Source organism: Myodes glareolus, chromosome 5 (genome assembly GCF_982192425.1).
Source record: "Myodes glareolus chromosome 5, mMyoGla1.1, whole genome shotgun sequence".
Classification (NCBI taxonomy): domain Eukaryota; kingdom Metazoa; phylum Chordata; class Mammalia; order Rodentia; family Cricetidae; genus Myodes; species Myodes glareolus.
Window position 1 is genome coordinate 80,287,381 of NC_142030.1, and position 19,459 is coordinate 80,306,839.

A 19,459-nucleotide genomic window follows, 5' to 3' on the forward strand; every position below is an offset into this window, starting at 1 on the left:
ATGTCTTCTAAGTTTTATGTTGTAATTGTTATGTTATATAAATGTTATGTAAATACATATTGCTGAATTCCAAACAGTTGGCCTTTGAACAACATGGGTTTGATAAGTGCAGGTCCGCTAATGTGTAGTGAGGATTTTTTTTTTAAGATTTGTGACTGCTTTGGAAAACATAAGCCATCACAAAGAATATGAAAAAGGTATATTATTATGTTATATACTAACTTAAAAATAATTTAAAAATACAATGACAGATTTGTAATAAATGTAAATTATCTTTATTCATTTATAATTCAAAAGTCTTTTATACACAATTAAAACTTACTTAGGCACATGATATTTCTATACCATATTGATAACATTCACCTTTGCGAGAAATGTAAACAAACGTAAAATGCAGTATTAAGTACAAAATAAAGGGATAGTATGTTATAGCTTTATAGTCCTCTCCTCTATCAGTTGTAATAAAAACTCAGTCAGCACAAGTATCTGCTTAAAATGTCTCCTGCTATGTAATCTTGTAATGAGATTACCTCTTCAGAATATTGTATATTATTGTTAAGAAGTGATTTCTTGCAGTTCTTAGATATTTTTCATCATATATCATGTGTGCAGCATACTAAAATATGGCTTGCTGCCTGTTATTGTTAAGTAGCTTCTGGTAAAAATCAGTGTATTAATTTTTTGAGCAGTCAGATTTATACATGAACTTTCAATTTGATGAGAGAATCAGTGCCCCAACCTCCATGTTTATGAGTCATTTGCTTATATCTCCCACTGACTCTGCTTCATATTTATACATTTACTGTTGTCGTCTTCCTTTAAATGTTTAACAGGCTTCTGAATGTCCAAAATAGTGTGCCTAATTTACTCCTTCCCACACAAAACAAAACAGTGAGTCTGTTCTCATCTTAGAAAGGAGTGATGGTACCTTATGTAACTTCATGCTGTGACTTAGGCCTTAAACCCTAGTGAAATGATTTTCTGACATATCCACCATTTGTTACATCCTCTTCTCTGCCTGTAACCATGACAGCTTTCCCACTCTACTCCAACCCTATCCTACTTCTCTTCTTCATCTAAACCTCCTATGTTCTACTCTTTATCTGCTACAGTTTATTCTGTAACAAGATTTGTTTTTGAAAATGTATGTTTATTTAATTGTGCCAATTATCTGCTCAAGGCCATTTGTGGGTTCCATCACACTTAGGGTAAAGCTCATACTTCTTACTGTGTGGACTCCTTGATCATGTTTCTGTCTAAATCTCTATGGCTTTATCTTCCATCTTTCTTCCTTTATCAAAGGAGTCAGTGTATTGATGTTTCAGTTGGTTTAGTTAACCTCTGCGTTTACAATTCTGCCTTCAATTTTCTGTATTGTTATTGGGCTCTTATTTTCCCTCCGTGCCCAAATATTCTTTCAGGAATTATCAGTGAAGACATCTCTGACCATTCTAAAATATGGTGTAACATCCACCCTCATATCTGTCTATATGTAATCAAATCTTATATATTTTCCAAACAAATACTATATTTTTAATCTGAAATTTTATTTATTGTTTATTTGGATACTCTTTATTAGAGACTGAACTTTAAAGGATAAATTGTCCAGTTGTCTTACTTTATTACTCATTAAAGTTTAGAACAGTGGTGTATAGTAATTGAAAGAATGAATAGTTTTTTATTCTAGTATACATAAATTAGTATTATAGAAAAAAATAGATCTCACCTTCCCTGGGATGGAATTTATTACCATTAAGCCATTAATAACAGTTATGTTACACATTCTGCCCCAAGTTTCTAAGCTGTAGTGTTTGTGTGTGTAGAGAATATTGTGCTTAATAGAAAGATCTCCAGGACTGTTTTCTTGTGCTATTCTGAAAATGTCTGACTTATTCTTTACATTTTTTTTTTCAAATTGTATGTGTGTGGGGGTAATATGTGCCACAGCTTGTATGTGGAGCTCAGAGACTTCCTTGGATTCAGTTCTCTTCTACCTTCCTGTAGCTTCCCAGAATCAAAGTCAGGTTGCTAGGTTTGCTGTGGCAAGTACTTTACCTGTTCCCATCATGCTTATTCTTAAGTCGTATTATGCTGGGCATAGCACAGAATGCAGAGTCTTGTTACTCTCATACAAAGTAGACAAGGAATGAGAAGGAATCCATTCCTGGAAAGGCAGTTGAGATGGAAAGATAACAAAAAAGCTTTTTATTTTTGTCTGTTTTGAATCAAAACAAATTTAATTATTTGGAGCACGAGAATCATGGTATACCTGTTAATAAAATACACTTCTTCTTAGGCTCACTATAATTGCGTCGTAAAAAACATATTGAAGGGAGTGTAGGATTTTTCAGTTTTACTAAGTGTCTCAGATGTACTTGGTAAATGCATTCATTTTGGGAGAATCTCAATGAATTGTTTATTAATTCACATAATTTTTTGTGTTTTCTGTAGGACAAATTTAGTTTTCAAATATACTGTTTTGTTGATTTGTAATCACGTTCAATGAAAAAGTTGAACAGCAGTTAAAATGTTATAATCAATAGCTTAAAGACATTAACTGTTGAGCAGTACAGCTACATAAATTTTAAATTTTATTTGGTAAAATTGAGTATCTTAATTTGAGGAAAAGCAATGAGAAGAGACTAATGATTCTGGAGTGTAGAACGTAAAGACCTAGTGATTTAAAAAACTGAGAATGAGTAGATACATTAATAAAACAACTTTTGTATGTTAGATAAGAAATACAAATGTGAGACTGGCCTTGTAGTATGATGGTAGTGCATCTGACTCCAGAAATACACGTAACAATTTAACATTGGAGTAAGACATTCCAGAGCAATGGAAGAAGGTGGGATTATCAGTTAATAATTGGATAAAAATGAAAAAAGTTTTGTATCATAAAAAAATAGCCAGGCAGTGGTGGATAAGGATAATTCCAGCACTCGGGAGGCAGAGACAGGTGAATCTTGGTGAGTTCTAGGCCAGCCTCGTCTACAGAACTAGTTCCAGGACAGCCAGGGTTACACAAAAAAACCCTGTCTTGATAACAAAACAAAAAACAAATACAAAAAAGCCCCCAAACAAGCAGAAACAAAAAGAAAAGAAAAAACAAAAGGCCTTGATATACTGGGAAATTGTTTCCACTACTATAGAGTCAGTCATGAAGTGTGACCTTGGAAATAGACACATAAAAGACCAATAACTTGAGTACTGATAATCAACATATAACTAACATATAATTAACAGAAAAGGTGATAAACCACTTGCAGATTTGATTTATTATAAATTTCTACAAAAATAAGATTTTGAATTTTGCTGTTTATCAGTGAACTCTGATGAGGCTGTTAGCATTGTTGGTTGTGTTACTTTATTTTCTTCCTGAAGTTGTTACAGTTCATTGCAAATGAAATAGAAAACCTACATTTGGAACTATCCTAGAGCTATATTTAAAATGTAAAAAGTCAACATACATGTGAAGTTTCGTCATACTATTTTTTGTAATAACAAAAGATCTAGAATTGAACTGTCAACTCAAGGGGAACCAGTCAAATGAATTATAATTATTCCATACAATAGGATACCCCATAGAAAAAGAAAAAGGAGTGGGGAACTAGCCTATGTACTGGTATGGAAGGGGTGTCTTTTGTAAATGAGAAACAAGTTTTAGAATATTCTGTGCATTATGCTGCCTTTGTGCACAAAGGTACAAATAAAGTATAATTTGTGTTTCTTGGATTTTTAGAAGGATATACAAGACAGCTAGGGGAGTTATCAATGAACTTTTTGAGCCATTCAAAAATAAAATAATTTGGGGGGCTGGAGAGATGGCTCAGCAGTTAAGAGCACTGACTCTTCTTCCAGCGTTCCTGGGTTCAATTCCCAGCAACCACATGGTGACTCACAACCATCTATAATGGAATCTGGTGCCTCTTCTGGGTTGCAGGTACACATGCAGGCAGAACACTGCCTACATAATAAATAAATAAATAAATAAATCTTAAAAAAATAATTTGAAGGATAGTTGGAAGTGTCCTACCAATTGTGAATAACTAAAATTTGCATAATTAACGTGATAGTCTATATGTGCATATTTAAGTATCTGGGGAATGCATATTCTTTAAATGTGTTTGTTATAGAGGAGTGTAATCTGAACTGATCAGTTAACTTATGTAATTAACATCTCACTAGTCTGTAAGCTAAATTATTAAAAATTATTTGTCTTTTACAGATTTTTAAATACAGAGTCATGTTATTAAGCAAATACTTGTATAGAGCTGCTTTTTGAAACCATTTTACGTAGGGAAATCTTTCTATGAGTATAAGAAATAAAACAAAACTTGAACATATCCCCTGGAATAATATCCAAAATATATGCTCAAATGCTGATCTGCTTATATGATGTTTCTTTTCTGTTTTCAGCAACATCAGCCAGCATTGATAGGAGTGCACCCCTGGAAATAGGTCTTCAGCGGTCCACTCAAGGTACATTGTGTCACTTCTTTATCTTGAACTTAGAAAAACCCTTTCATAAAATGCACACTTACTTGCTCCTTTTTTTCTTATAGTCAAAAGAGCTGCAGATGAAGTTTTAGCAGAAGCAAAGAAACCACGAATTGAGGTAACAAACTCTTATTTTTAAGTAATTTTATTTGTACTGAAACTGGAATTTTGTAGAAATAAGAATTTTTCATAGGCTGGACAGTGGTGGCAAATGCTTGTACTTCCAGTACCTAGGAGGTAGAGGCAGAAGGATCCCTGAGTTCAAGACCAGCCTGGTCTATGAAGTGAGTTCTAGGACAGCCAGGGTTACACAGGGAAATCCTGTCTTGAAAAACAAACATTCTTCATACTAATTCTAGTAGCTATTTTTTCCCCCCGGAAAAGTAGATCAATAGGTGGCTTGCATTATTGTATTAAGTTCTGTGGTGAATATGCCATTTTATTTTCTTTGCTATTCTTTGCCTTATTTGATGAAAACAGTGTCCTAGATCTATAGTAAGAAATTATTATCTGATCATGTTAAAGGTCATGTGCTAAATAGTTTAGGTTTTCAGGGCCCTGCAGTCAGAGTTGCTGCACCTCCATCTTGCTGTGTCTTGTCATTCTATTCTCTGTTATTGTAGTGGGGAAGAATTTCTAAATCACACATAAATTGATAGATGTGGCTGTTCTAATAAAACTACTTTTTAGGGAATAAAAGCTACTAGAATTACTGAGGTTTGTAGAACCAAAATTAGAACCAAGGTAGTCTGACTGCTAAGCCATGCTGCTGTCTGTGAATTTTGTGACAGTTAAACTGAAAGTTTTCCCATTTCCTTCTATATGAAAGAAGACTGGCAATATCAAAACAGTGACTGCATTTGGAGACATGAAAACATCAGAATGTAATTATTTGAAAAAAAAAATCAGCACCCACGGAAGCTAAATGCCAAAGCTACCAGTAACTTGTAACATTCTCCTTTCTATGTCATACATAAAGTTACAACATAAACATTTGTAGTAGTTGCTAGTTCGATAAGTTGAATTCTCTAAGACACTATGGAAGGAAAAAGAAAAGGGCTTCTGATTTGATTAAAATTTTGGTTGTATTTTTTAAAATTAGTAGTTTCTTGAGGACCTTGACCATCATAGATTATAACTTCCTTACCAATAGAAAAAATTAAATGCATTTGATAAATATCTTTGCTGATGTGTCTTTTTTTTTTAAACATTTTTACATAGTAGAAAACTAACGGCATGAATTGGAGCCCAATATTTTTTTCTTTTGGTGTTTTAACTATGCTAATGTATTATGTATAGTTTCATATGGCCTTATTCTTTGACCTACTCCTTGTTTTTTTATTTGTCACTTCATTGGTTTTTTTTCTTAATCATCCACATATCTTTCAAACGAAATTTCTCATGGCTTTTTAATAGAAGTTATAAATCTCATTTTCCAGGTTTACCTCAAGCTCATAGTTGTAGCCATTCTTGTCTTTAAACTCTTGATGTTCTTCCTAAGCATCCTGACTTCTGGGATTACAGGTGTGAACCACACAGCCTTGCCAGATAAGATTTTTTTTAAATATTTATCTATCTATCTATCTATCTATCTATCTATCTATCTATCTATCTATCTATCTATCTATCATGTACACAGTGTTCAACCTCCATGCCTGGAGGCCAGAAGAGGGCACCAGATCTCATTACAGGTGGTTGTGAGCCATCATGTAGTTGCTGGGAATTGAACTCAGGACCTCCAGAAGAGCAGTCAGCGCTCTTAACCTCTGAGCCATCTCTCCAGCCCCAACAAGATAAGATTTTGAAATAGTTTATTGAGAACTTTGTAGGGAGATTTTAATGTGCCAAGGAACTTGCCTTTCAAAAGCTTTTCAAGTGTTCTTCTGGTGTTTTGACTTGTATTTGGTAGATTTTGGGACCTGTGGCACCAGATGAAAAAAAATTGGTATCCAAAATTGTAACAGGAGGGCTTGCTTGTTGGGGTTTCTGTCCTGCCTAGTTTCCACAGTCTTTAGGCCTCAAAGAAAATCACATAGAGGACTATATTAATAATAAACTGATTGGCCCATTAGCTCAGGCTTCTTACTTGCTCTTATAACTTACATTAACCCATTATTCTTATCTTTGTTAGCCACATAGCTCAGTACCTTTTTCAGTGAGGCCAGTTACATCTTGCTTCTTAGGTGGTTGAGACAGGACTGTGGAGGAATGGACTTCCTCCTTCCCAGCATTCTCCTGTTCTCATTGCCCCACCTTTACTTCCTGTCTGGTTATCTCACCTATACTTCCTGCATGGCCAATCAGCGTTTATTTAAAACATGATTGACAGAAAACAGACAATTCTCCCCGCACCACTTCCCTCTCTTTTTTTTTTTTCCTTTTTTTTTTTTTAAACAAAGGAAAATATCCATAGCTCATTTTATGGAAATGTGGGTGTAGTATTCCATGCTACTTCCAGCTGGCTGGGGGCACTGATAATCTTATGGGACATAAAGAAAATTTAGAGTTATGATCAAGTCCTGACTGGAGTATCCTGTGAGTCTTGATCATTTCAGGCAGAATCTGTTCTGGATGCAGAACTTGGACATCCAGGCTGTCTGTTCCAATGGGAGATTTCTCAGGTGGTCTTCCTTGATCAAACCTGATTTTTCCTAACTCAGAAAGCCTCTCATTTTCTGTGGAAACAAAAGCAAAATCTCTTCTCCAAAGTAACATACCTCTTGACTTCAATTTTGAAGTCAAGGTATTTTCAAAATACTTCTCTTGGATTAATTCAGCAGCATTTAAAAGCAAATATCTTTTAGCAGCTGTTGCTCCTTCCTCAGCACTTAGACAATTCAAAGAGAGCATAATAACACACAGTATCAAGATTCTCTGTATTTTCCATCATTATGTGGCTTTATTTTAAAGTCTATTTCTTTTATTTTTAATTTATGGCTTTTTAAGACAGGGTTTCTGTGTATCTTTGTCCTAGAACTCACTCTGTAGACCAGGCTATCCTTGGACTCACAGAGATCCGCCTGTCTCTACCTCCCCAGTGCTGGGATTAAAGGTGTATGCTGCCATACCTTGAAGTCACAGAGGTCAGTCTACCTCTGGCTCCCAAGTGTTGGGATTAAAGGTGTGTACCACCATACTCAACTACTCTTTCTTTTTTTTATTTTAAGGACTTTAACCTTTTTTTCCATGCCTGCACATATTTTTAACACACTGTAAACCCTCTAGAGGTTTTCTTCATCTTTGAATCTCTCTTTACCATATATCTCTCTTTTTCTGACCACATGAGCCTTTAATTTACCAAGCAATGTGGCTAGGATTAAAGCCATGGCTTTGACGGCTGGATCCAGCCCATTCCTTAGCTTTCTGCGATTCCAGCCTCATAGTGGAGGTGCCGGCTGTAGCCATGTTTATTGCCACAACTCTATGGCATTTCAATGTTCCTGCCAGCAAGCAAACTGCAGCAGTGTGCTCACACACCACACTCAGATGATCCGTAGTCGGACTGCCTGCCTGAGTCATAGTTTGCCCTGGCAGGATGACTGGCATTTTAAAATGGCACAGCTTTTTTTTCTGCTATGGCTGAAAACGGAAAAGCATGCATTTAGCTTTTCATCAATACTATTTAAGTGTTCATGGCAGGACCTCTTAAAAGAGCTGCAAGGTTTTATAGCTAAAGCTGAGTCAGGAAGCCTCTCTTAGATGAAAGAGCTTGCTTGCCTCTATCAAGCAGAGCAGACCTGAGAAATTGCTGCTACCAAGAAAACATGCTTTACTCTATTCTTTCCCAAGCTTTCTCAGGCTTTCTGTGGATGCAGTTATTCACATGGGCGCCATTCTGTAACATGAGGGCCTGCTTGTTGGGGTTTTTGTCCTGCCCAGTTCCCACAACTGGTAAGCCCCAAAGAAATTACACAGAAAGTCTACATTAATGATAAACTCATTGACCCATTAGCTCAGGCTTCCTATTTGTTCTTATAACTTATATTAACCCATTATTATCTGTGTTAGCCACATGGCTCAGTAATTTTTTCAGTGGCGCCGGTTACATCTTGCTTCTTAGGTGGTTGAGACAGGACTGTGGAGGAATGGGCTTCCTCCTTCCCAGCATTCTCCTGTTCTCATTGCCCCACCTTTACTTCCTGTCTGGTTATCTCACCTATACTTCCTGCCTGGCCAATCAGCATTTAATTAAAACATGATTGACAGAATACAGGCAATTCTCCCACACCACAAAATGAAACATTTAACTTTGATAATGACTTCCTTTAAATGCTAGATATTTTTTTTCATTAAGAATGGATCTATAGGGACTGGAGAGGTGGTTCAGCAGTTAAGAGCAAGTGCAGAAGACCTAGGTTTAGTCTCAGCACCCACTAGTGATTCACAACCATCCATAACTCTTATCTATATATAACTGCAGGCAGCATGCATGCATGTAGTGCACATACATTTATGCAGACAAAATACTCAGTACTGCCAGGCAGTGGTGGCTCACACGTTTATTCCCAGTACTTAGGAGGCAAATGCAGGTGGATCTCTGTGAGTTTGAGACCAGCCTGGTCTATAAGACCAAGTTCCAGGACAGGCACCAAAGCTACACAGAGAAACCCTGTCTTTAAAAATCGAGCAAACAAAACAAAACAAAACAAAACCAAGACCAACCAGCCAACGAAACAAAAACAAAAACAGCACACACTCAGTACACCTAAATAAATCTAAAACTTTTTTTGGGAGAGAACATAGAAATAGATGTCTGGGCATCTTATTGTAAACCCTTATAGATGGTTTTCAGTGTTTTTAGTTTTGATGATGCAAAAGCAATACATAAATGTTTAGGAGACATTAGTTTCCTTTCAGTAAAATATTCAGTAAAATGTGAGATGTCCAACACTTTATAATAAAACAGGTTTTGTGTTATTTGGAGGCTCGTATATGTTCAAGTAAGCAGCACTAAGCTATGATATTAGTAGGTAGATGTGTTGAACACATTTTTGGCTTATTATGTTTTAAATTTGCCGTGGTATCTTAAATTGGATTACTGATGCTGTGATGAAACATTGTAACCAAAAAGCAGTTGGGAACAGATTTATTTGGCTTTCACTTCCATATCTATCGTTTATCATTGAGGGAAATTAGGACAGGAACTCAAAATAGGGCAGTAACCTGGAGGCAGGAGATGATGTTATTGGCTTGCTCAGCCTGCTTTCTTATAGAACCCAGGGCCATCAGCCCTGGGATGACCCCACCCACAATGGGCTGGACCTTCCCACATCAATCACTAATTAAGAAAGTGCTGTATAGGCTTGTCTACAGCCCAAACTTATGGAAGCATTTTCTCAATTGGGGTTCCTTCCTCTCAGATGATGCAAGCCTGTTTCAAGTTGACATAAAATTAGCCAGCATACATGGTTTATTAGATCATAGCCCTATAATCCTTGTAACTTGAAGAACCTCAGAAATCAGTTCCAGACTTAAATGATTCAAAATACACTATTGTCTTTGTGAAAATAGAAGGCCTTAAAGTTGATTTAAGTCCAACATTGCGTGGAACTATTCTGTGGTAATCTTGGTAAGAAGTTATGTTTAGTGATTTTTTTTTCCATGTAAAGTTAAATAAAACTTAATGTTACTAACCGTAATTATTTTTAGGATGAAGAGTGTGTGCGTCTTGATAAAGAGAGATTGGCAGCTCGTTTGGAAGGCCATAAAGAAGGGATTGTACAGACTGAACAGATTAGGTAAGGGTTTCTTAAGTAGATAATACAGATTTTACGTAAAGGTATGTGGAAAATAGAATGTTTAGGTGTTACAATTTGCATTTGCTTCTTTTATTCATTGTATGCCCCTGTTCCCCTAAGTTTAGAAGAATGCAGTTGTTCCTTTGAAATTTATTGGGATTGGTCTAGGATCTCCCCACAGATATTAATACCCATAGGTGCTCAAGTTCCTTGAGTAAAATGGCATGGTATTTGTTTATTTCCTATGGTATAAATATTTACTCTAGATCACTTACTGTGTTAGACTTTCCACTAGTATGTCAAATATGAGAACAGTCATCGAAGAGAATATTTATTTTGGCTCACTTTCAATTTATGGTTCTATGGTTCTAATGGTTCTAATCTTGGACCCATGTGCAGAAAGGCAGAACATCATTGTATAGAATAGAGTATGTAGTAGAAAGCATTGTTATGGCACATAGGAGACAAGTGGGGGGTGGGAAGCAGAGAATAGGGTGTGTATGGAAACCAGGGAAACAATAGTTCTAAGAATTTAACCTCAGTGAACCACTTCTTTGCTAAATCCAACCTATTATAATTTTTAGAAACTCCCAAAATAGCATCAACAGTTGGGAACTAGACCTTTAATACACCACCAATTCCAACACTAGTATATCTGTGGCTCCCAAAGACTTATGTTTGTCTCATAATGCAAAATGTATTTAGTGCATCTTTGATAGTCCCTGAAATCTTAACAGTTCCAACATTATTCAGAGCGACGAGCTTAAAGTCTCCTGAAGTAGAAATCTCTTAGCTGTGAGTATAAATTTTAGTAGTGCCAGGAGGTGGTGGCACAGTCCTTTATTTCTGGCATTCTGGAGGCAGAGGCAGGCAGATCTCTCTGAGTTCAAGGCCAGCTTGATCTACAGAGTGAGTTCCAGGATAGTCAAGACCACACAGAGTTTCTAGAAAAAACTAAAACAGTCCATTGGGACTAGAGAGATAGCTCAGTGGTTCAGAGTACTGACAGTTCTTCCAGAGGTCCTCAGTTCAGTTTCCAGCAACCACATGGCTCAAACCATCTATAGTGGAATCTGATGTTGTCTTCTGGCATAAAGCCGTACATGCAGGCATAGCACTCATATACATAAATTAAATAAATTTTTATTTAAAAAATTTTAGTCACAAGTTCCATACATTTAGCATACAATAATGCAGAATCAATATTCTTACTACAAATGGAGACATGGAGCATAGAGAGGAATGGGACCAAAGCAAGCCTGCAATCTGGAGGGCAAATGTTAAATCCTGTAGATACATGTCCACCATCAGTGGCATATGATGTGATAATATGATATGTGTGCGCCATTGGGCTTGGGTAGCCCCATCCCTATGGCCTGGCTTGTTATAGTCCACATGAGCTGTGTGGTTACTGTGGCAGATTTTCCATGCCTGTATTTTGCAGTATCCATGCGGAACTGCCTTGACATTTCTGCCTTTCTATTACTACTTTTAAATTAACCCCACACAGAGTCTGGGAGCATGGACAAAATCTGACAAATTCTATATAATAGTATAGTAAAAATGGTTTCTGTAAAAGTCCTAATAGGGGTCTTACTCCTATGAAACCACATAATTAGCCAGTCTCAGTCTTAGGGCATTCTGGATTTCTGAGGTCCCACAAGAATTAAGCTCTGTCTATAAAGCATTCTAGGACTTACCTAGCCCATCTCTCCAAACTTAATAAATTCTTCCCACAAACCAGTTGTGAAAGCTTCTGAATGGAACAGTCAAGGGATCACAGCAGTAACCCTATCCTGTTTGTCAAATTTTCTCTGTTAGACTGTTAGAGGAAGATCTGTTTTGTCTTACGGTGTCAGAGGTTGCAGTTGATAGTTACATAACTCAGTTGCTTCTGGGTTTATGTGTCTGTAGCATCTGGGGAGAAAGGATCGGTATGACTTCACACATGAGCTCTGACCAATCCACATAGCTGTTTTCTGTTTTTCTTTTTCTTGATCCTCTAGGGTAACCTCTTTCCTGACCCACAATTTGACTATGGAATTGTGACATTCCCACTCTCAAGGAATTTCTAGTTACTCAGCAGACTGCCTTGTGTAATCTTCACCATAGGCATGGCTTTTTTCCTGGGAACTTTACATTAAACAGAGATAAATTACAGTGTTATTCTCACTCACTGTAGAGACAATACGGTTTTAAGTAGACTTCCTAAATATCTCATGGATATTTTTCATTTTAGCTGATGAGAACACCAGTCTTGTATTACCAGCTTAAACTTACTGGATGCTGGTTGTTTCCAGGTTTAGATAATTTCTTTGTTAATTCCATGTGCTGGCATTCTATTGCAATACCTCTGTTCAGCTCTTAAATATTCTGTACCATGTAAACACTTTGGCCTTGTTTAAGTTCTCTCTGGGTTCTTCTTAGTACCTAGTTTGAAAATTTTCAAGGCAGTAAGCCAGGGAAGTTAAAGGAGTGACTTCATTTGTCATTTGTCAGAGAATCACTGTCATTCAGTGTGTACCTAATATCTAGTAAGCCCTTATTTTGTGAAGTTGAGCTAAAGTTATTTGTGGTTGTTGAGCTGTTCCAACCACTGACACTTCATCTTGACCAGAAGTAGAAGTCTGATCATTGAAAGTCCAGTGTCGGCTTGAGAGTCATCCAGATTGCTCACTGGTAAAGACCATGCTGCCAAGTTCAACCAGTGACCTGAGTTTGGTACCTATACCCACATGGTGGAAAGAGGTGTGGTAATTTGTCCTCTGATTTTCACACATTGTATTGCATGTGTGTGTGCACACACAAAACATGTAATAAAAACAATTTGAATTTGACTAAAAACATGCTTATAGGCTTTAATTTTACAGCTAGAAATCAATGCAAAATAGTAGGAGAAAAAGGTAGAAAGTAAATTATCTTCGGTAACTCATTTATGGTATGTTTTAACGTTACAAATCAGGTGAAAAGACAGGACTTCTATGAACCGTACTAAACTGTCTTTTGTTGAACTGCAGAAAGTTCTCCAAACAAACACATTGTTTTTTTTTAATCACAATATTTAATCTGCACCCGTGGTTTTTACTGTATACTAATTAAGATTTGAGCAGGAAAGCAATGTGCAGGAGGGACCGTGTTTAGAATTTCTTTGGAAATGTTTGTGCCTATTACAGTGACACTGGAGCCACATTTCCTCCAATTGATGAGTCAATATATAAGAATTGAGTTGGGATGTCATTTTTCTTTAATGTTTTATACTGTCCGTGTCTGGACACTGTATTGACAGTTTCAAATTATAGCATGTATTCTTTCCTAGTTTTTCCTCTTGTCACCCTTTGTTCGTGATTATTATATCTTTAGCTGTTCCTGCAAGGCCTCGACACTTGCCCTGTGCTGGTAGAGTTTCGATGACACACTGGATTGCTGGCCTATGTTCTGTTTTTTAAGGCCTTTGTTAAATGTATGATTTCATGTATGCTGGGTAAAGACTATACCACTGTACCAGTTCTCAACCACTGTTGGATTATTTTTCTTGTTTTATATTATTGAAAAATAAAAACACATCTTCAACTCAGACCTTAAAGGGTGGTTTCCACATGTGCTCTCATAAAGGGATGTTCCCTTATTGGGAGACCAGAATTTTAAATTATTTTTTCCATTAAATTTTTCTTTCTTTCTTTTTTTTGGGTACATTTTTGTACACTAATAAAATACATGTATTTCATTTTTTAAACATGGATTTTTATTATTTATATTAGAGAATTGCTATGAAGATTGTTATGAGTATATTTAAAACAATATATTTTTGAAAACTGAATTCCTGGGTTACTGAGGTTTTTCCTTGAAATTTTAGATTGGTTTATTTTCTTTCTTTGGGTGTTTGAATATTTTGCCTATCTGTATGTCTGTGTACCATGTCCCTGGTGCTCACAGAGGTTAGAAGAAGACATGGTAATTTCCTGGAACTTGAATAATAGATGGTTTTGAGCCACCATATGGTCCTGGGAACTGAACCCTGGTCCTCTGCAAGAGCAACCAGTGCTCCTTAACCTCTGAGCCATCTCTCTAATCCCTGGAATACTGATTTATTGTCCCTGAATCTCAAAGAGAAACACACCAGGAAATTGAAAGCACTAAGAAGTTTTCTTTTTTTCATTGCATACTACAGTTTTTATTTATGTCATTGTTGGTGAATACATTTTTTAAATAAAAGGACTATGCTTTTTGCCTATTTGAGAGTCAAGTAAATTGAAGACATAGAAGTTGTCCAAAGTACATTTATTTCAGTATGTCTTTTTTTTTAATTTTAAAGTTTTTTTTATAATGAAGTTTTAATTAAATTAGGTATGGTTTTGTCTTCCATAAATTGAAAGGACTATTGTGGCATATTAAGTCTCTTTGGGCTCTGAGGTCAGTCGTATATGTAGCCTGTAGCTTTACAAACTTGAAATACATTTCATGGAAAAACCCAAGCTTTAGCCTTTTTACAGAATGACTTTTTCGCCCCATCACAAGATGCTTGTTTATAGTTTTCATATATAGAGAGGTACATGTATAGATAACACTGGTAAAGCCTCAGGAATATAAGCAAAAGCACCCGTATTAGTTCTGCTCTTCTGTGGGAGATTCTAAAAAAGCAAGGAATTTTATTATTAGTTTTAAATTTTAATTTAAAGAGATTACTAATTCAAGACTGGATGGTTCAGTGGTTAAGAGCACTGGCCATTCTTACAGAGGATCCTGATTTGATTTCAGCACCCACGTAGTGGCCTATAACTGCCTGTAGCTTCAGTTTCAGGGAATTTGAAGGCCTCTTGACTTTCTTGGGTACCAGGCACAGAAACAACACATAGACCTACAGGTAGGTAAAGCACTCATACTTATAAAATTAAAATAAATTACTAACTTGCTTTTAGAGTATTATCTTTATGAATTGTTTCCTGTAAAATTCTGTGTGACTTTAAAATATTAAGTTTTAGATAAAAGCATATTGTCACTTGCAGTGGTGTTTTTTTTCTCTTTAAATCATCAATTTAAGTGCAACAGTATAAATGTTGTACAGAAGGAATCTTTGCTGTGAAATTTTAAAAATAAATTACTTTTAGGTCTTTGTCTGAAGCCATGTCAGTGGAAAAAATTGCTGCAATCAAAGCCAAAATTATGGCTAAGAAAAGATCTACTATCAAGACTGATCTAGATGATGATATAACTGCCCTTAAACAGAGGAGTTTTGTGGATGCTGAGGTAGATGTGACCAGAGATATTGTCAGCAGAGAGAGAGTGTGGAGAACAAGAACAACTATCTTACAAAGCACAGGAAAGGTAATTAAATATTTTACTCATTCTTTGGAGTGTCATAGGATTGTTTAAAATTTATTAATAGGTTTCAAGTTTTATTTATGTTTGTAAATAAATTAATAAATTAGCCAAGGACTGAGTTTTTTCAACTTCTGCTCAGAGCAAATGTATGCTCTGTAAGTTTTGAAAGATAAGAATTTGAATGAGAGTTTGACAGTCTGAGGACTATGCAAACCCACGTGAAGGGAGAAGGAGAGAACTGACTCCACTGTTTTCATCTAACCTCCATGCATATGTTGTGGCTCTTGTATATGCTTCTGCGCCTGCGCGCGCACACACATACACCATACACATTAATAAAAGAAATTTAAAAATTTAATAATAGACGCTCTAGTATGTCAATTGATCTCTTGGATAAGATGCATCAGTTCTGTTCTGTGTACATATTTTCCTCTGCGTTGTGGACTTTCCTCTAAGTTTCCTTTGTCATTGATTCTCTATTGCTGCACAAATAATGGTGGTTTGGTAGAACATTTGAAGAAGTGTGTGAGATTGTTGTGAAACTGAGGTTAACATTGAAAGAGACTTTATGTTTAGAGACCCTCTTTTGCTTTTTTGAGGTAGGGTCTTTCTTAGTGACCTAGGCCTGCGTTTGCCTCCAAAGTGCTGTGAGTGCAGGTATGTGTCACCTGCCCTGACTGGTTTTAATTGTAGAATAATAGTGAACCTTTAGAAAGAGTGTAAGGAAAATAATGATTTCTATTTATTTTATTCTGTTTACTTTGACTTGTCTTACATTTTAAGAAGCATTTTCCATGGGCCAGACAGATGACTCAGCTGGTAAAGGCCCTCGTTATGCAAGCCTGGCAACCCGGGTTGAGTCTTCAATAGCCATGTAAAGGTGAAAGGAAAAACCAGTTCCTCAAAGCTGTCCTCTGGCCGACACACATGGTGTGGCATGTATGTTCCCACATTCATATTATGCATGTGTGTGTGTGTACAACAACAATAATAATAAGTAATTTAGAAAAAAAGGAGCCGTTTTTTCAGAGCCAGTGAGATAGTTCTGGAGTGACGGTGCTACCCACACAATCCTGGTAATCTGGGTTTGATGCCTAGAATCTTTGGAAAGATGAAAGGAGAAAACTGACTCCCCTCCACTCTTCTACACTTGCACTGTGGTGCATGTGTCCACATCTTCGTATTTAGTAATAAAAAAAGGATCATTCTAGAGCTTGGAATTCTAAAGCAATATGAGGTTATAAATAGACTCATTCTTCATTTTCTGTTATTTGCAGTTAAATGATAGCATTCTCATTTCATTGTTTCACATGACTAATATTTGATTAACACTGTGACTTTTTAGTTTTTTGTTTTGTTTTGAGACAGAGTTTTACTGTGTAACTCTGGCTTTCCTGGCACTTACTATGTAAACCAGGCTGTCTTTGAATTCACAGGGATCCACCAGCCTTTGCCTTCTGAGTATTAGAATTAAAGATTAAAGGTATGTGCCACTATGTCTGGCCTTATTTTTAAAGTTCATTTTAACTTGACAGTCTTTAACTTACAGTTTTCTTCTGTCTGAAACTTTAAAATGTTAAATTGTTGAGATGAACTCTTTTCTATCAACTCTAGGTGGCAGGATTGTACCAGTTTAAAAGTGTTCTAATTTAATGTTGGTACCACTGTGATTCTTTTTAAAAACAAATCATTTAACAACTGTTTAGAAGCTAGGTTTGCTTTATGAATATTATCTTTAAAAATTTTTATTTTTGAATATTATCATTTTTAAAGATCAAAATTAAACATTTTGATTGCTGATTTCTAGGTCTATATACTGTGTTCATGTGTTAAAGTCTGTAGATGTTATAGACACTTAGAGCAACATAGACTTTGTATTTGCTCTGCGTGTATGTGTGGACACATTTGTCACAGTGCACATGTGGAGGTCAGAAGACACCGGGTGAGAGTCAGTTTTTTTCCTTTCACTGTGTGGGTTCCTGGAATTGAACTCAGGTTGCCAAGTGTGACAACACTGGCTTAGTGCAGTCGTCACAGATGACTTTCATCATTACCTATGATCAGACTCTTATTTTCTGACTTTTAAGGGGATAGAAAGTTCAAGTTTTCATCCTCTCTATACAGTTACTACACCCTTGTTAAAGCAACCTGATTTTGTAGTATCATTAAATTATATTAAATGTCTTACTCTGTTTTGTGCTGCTGTAACAGAATATCACAGATTAACTTGTAACAAATAAATTTCTGTGCCTTTCAATTATTATGACTTATTCTGTTTTGTGCTGCTGTAACAGAGTATCACAGACTGAGTAATTTATAATGAATAGACATTTCTGTGGTTCACCATTCTAGAGGCTGGAAAGTCCAAGATCAAGGAACTGCATCTGATGAGGGCTTTCTTACTGCATCAAAAATGACGGAAGGTATCACCTGGGTGAGAGAGAGGGAACGAAAAAGAGGGCTGAAATTAATTATTATTTTATCAGAAACCGACTCGTAAAATCACTGAGCCACTCATTTAGTCTTCACTTAATCTATTTTGAAAGTCACTTCTTAAAAATCCTACCTTTCAATAGTACTGTATTGAAAATAAAGTTTCCAACACATAGATTTTGGGGGATGTTTTCAGATCAAAGTAATTTATTATTGAATCTTAGATATAATGATTGTATAAATATATTTGTACAAAGATAATCACCTATAATTCTTGCACACAAAACTTCCTGGTGCTATTTCGATTGATTCTTTCAGAGTTATGTCATTCATTCAGTTTTTCACTTAAAAAGTGATCTGATTTTCATGTTTTCACAGTAGAACTGAGGTTTTGTTTGCACTTGGCACTGTGCTGACATTTGCAGTGATGGTACAGAAGCCGTGGTTGCTAAAACTGCTGGTACTTGAGTCATCCACCATTACTAGCAAATCATTGAGTTCTTCACTTAACAGTTTTAACCTTAGCTAAAGTGTGACCCTTTAATATATCCAATGAAATTTGAATGTGGAAAGCAGTCCTGCACTTTATAAAAGCTGTGGTTGCTTTTATGAGCAGCATTTCTGTTATGGCTTGGGTTACTAACTAAAGCACATTTTTAAAAAAGAAAACCATCACATTTTGTTTGAATGACTATGCTATTCAGACTTAGGTATTTTATAGACATACTCTTGAAGGAGTTTGTCAAGAAAAGCAACAAACAGTATTTGTTGCCAGTGATCAGATGTGAACTTTCCTGAAAAATTCAAAATTTTGTAGAATTTCTTTCCACTGTGAGTTTTCCAGCTTTCTGATTTTTGACTGTTTTGATAAGACTTTTGTAAATCATATTAAAATTATGATTTAATGAAAATGTCATCAGCAAATACGTATTATAAAATGTTGAATAATACAATGTATTAATGTTTGGAAAATATACATAATTCCTTAACTCAATGATAGATATTTTCCAGAGAACCAATGCATGAATGAAAGAAATCCATTTAAAGAGCAAAGTAGATTACACTTTATACTTTATATACTTTAAAAAGTATATTTAATTCTGGGCGGGTGGCGGCGCATGCCTTTAATCCCAGCACTTGGGAGACAGGGGCAGACGGATCTCTGAGTTTGAGGCCAGCCTGGTCTACAAGAGCTAGTTCCAGGACAAACCAAAACCAAAAAAAAAAAAAAAAAAAAAGAAAAAGAAAAAGAAAAAAGTGTATTTATACTTTATATACTTTGAGTAGTAATGCTAGTATTTATGAATGTGGTTTCCACTTGCAGCATCTCTTAATCCTTTTCCCTTTACTGCTGAAGCTAGATTTTCTTCTTATCTTTGACCAAGCAGGATAACATAATAGATATGCAGAAGTATATACCAGAATGCAGCTATCATGTTTAGTAAGCTAGATATTAAACACATTTATAA

The 19,459-nt window shown here is 35.8% G+C and overlaps 1 protein-coding gene across 1 annotated transcript in view; it reads left to right on the forward strand.

Annotated features, from left to right (window-relative positions):
• The window catches only part of Cdc73 (cell division cycle 73), a 127,303-nt gene that overhangs the window by 8,114 nt on the left and 99,730 nt on the right, over positions 1 to 19,459 (forward strand). Inside the window, exons 4-7 of the mRNA XM_085688149.2 lie at positions 4,420 to 4,482; positions 4,566 to 4,618; positions 10,150 to 10,238; positions 15,344 to 15,560. Of these exons, the coding sequence (XP_085544275.1) occupies positions 4,420 to 4,482; positions 4,566 to 4,618; positions 10,150 to 10,238; positions 15,344 to 15,560 (422 nt within the window). The remainder of the gene's footprint in view (positions 1 to 4,419; positions 4,483 to 4,565; positions 4,619 to 10,149; positions 10,239 to 15,343; positions 15,561 to 19,459) is intronic.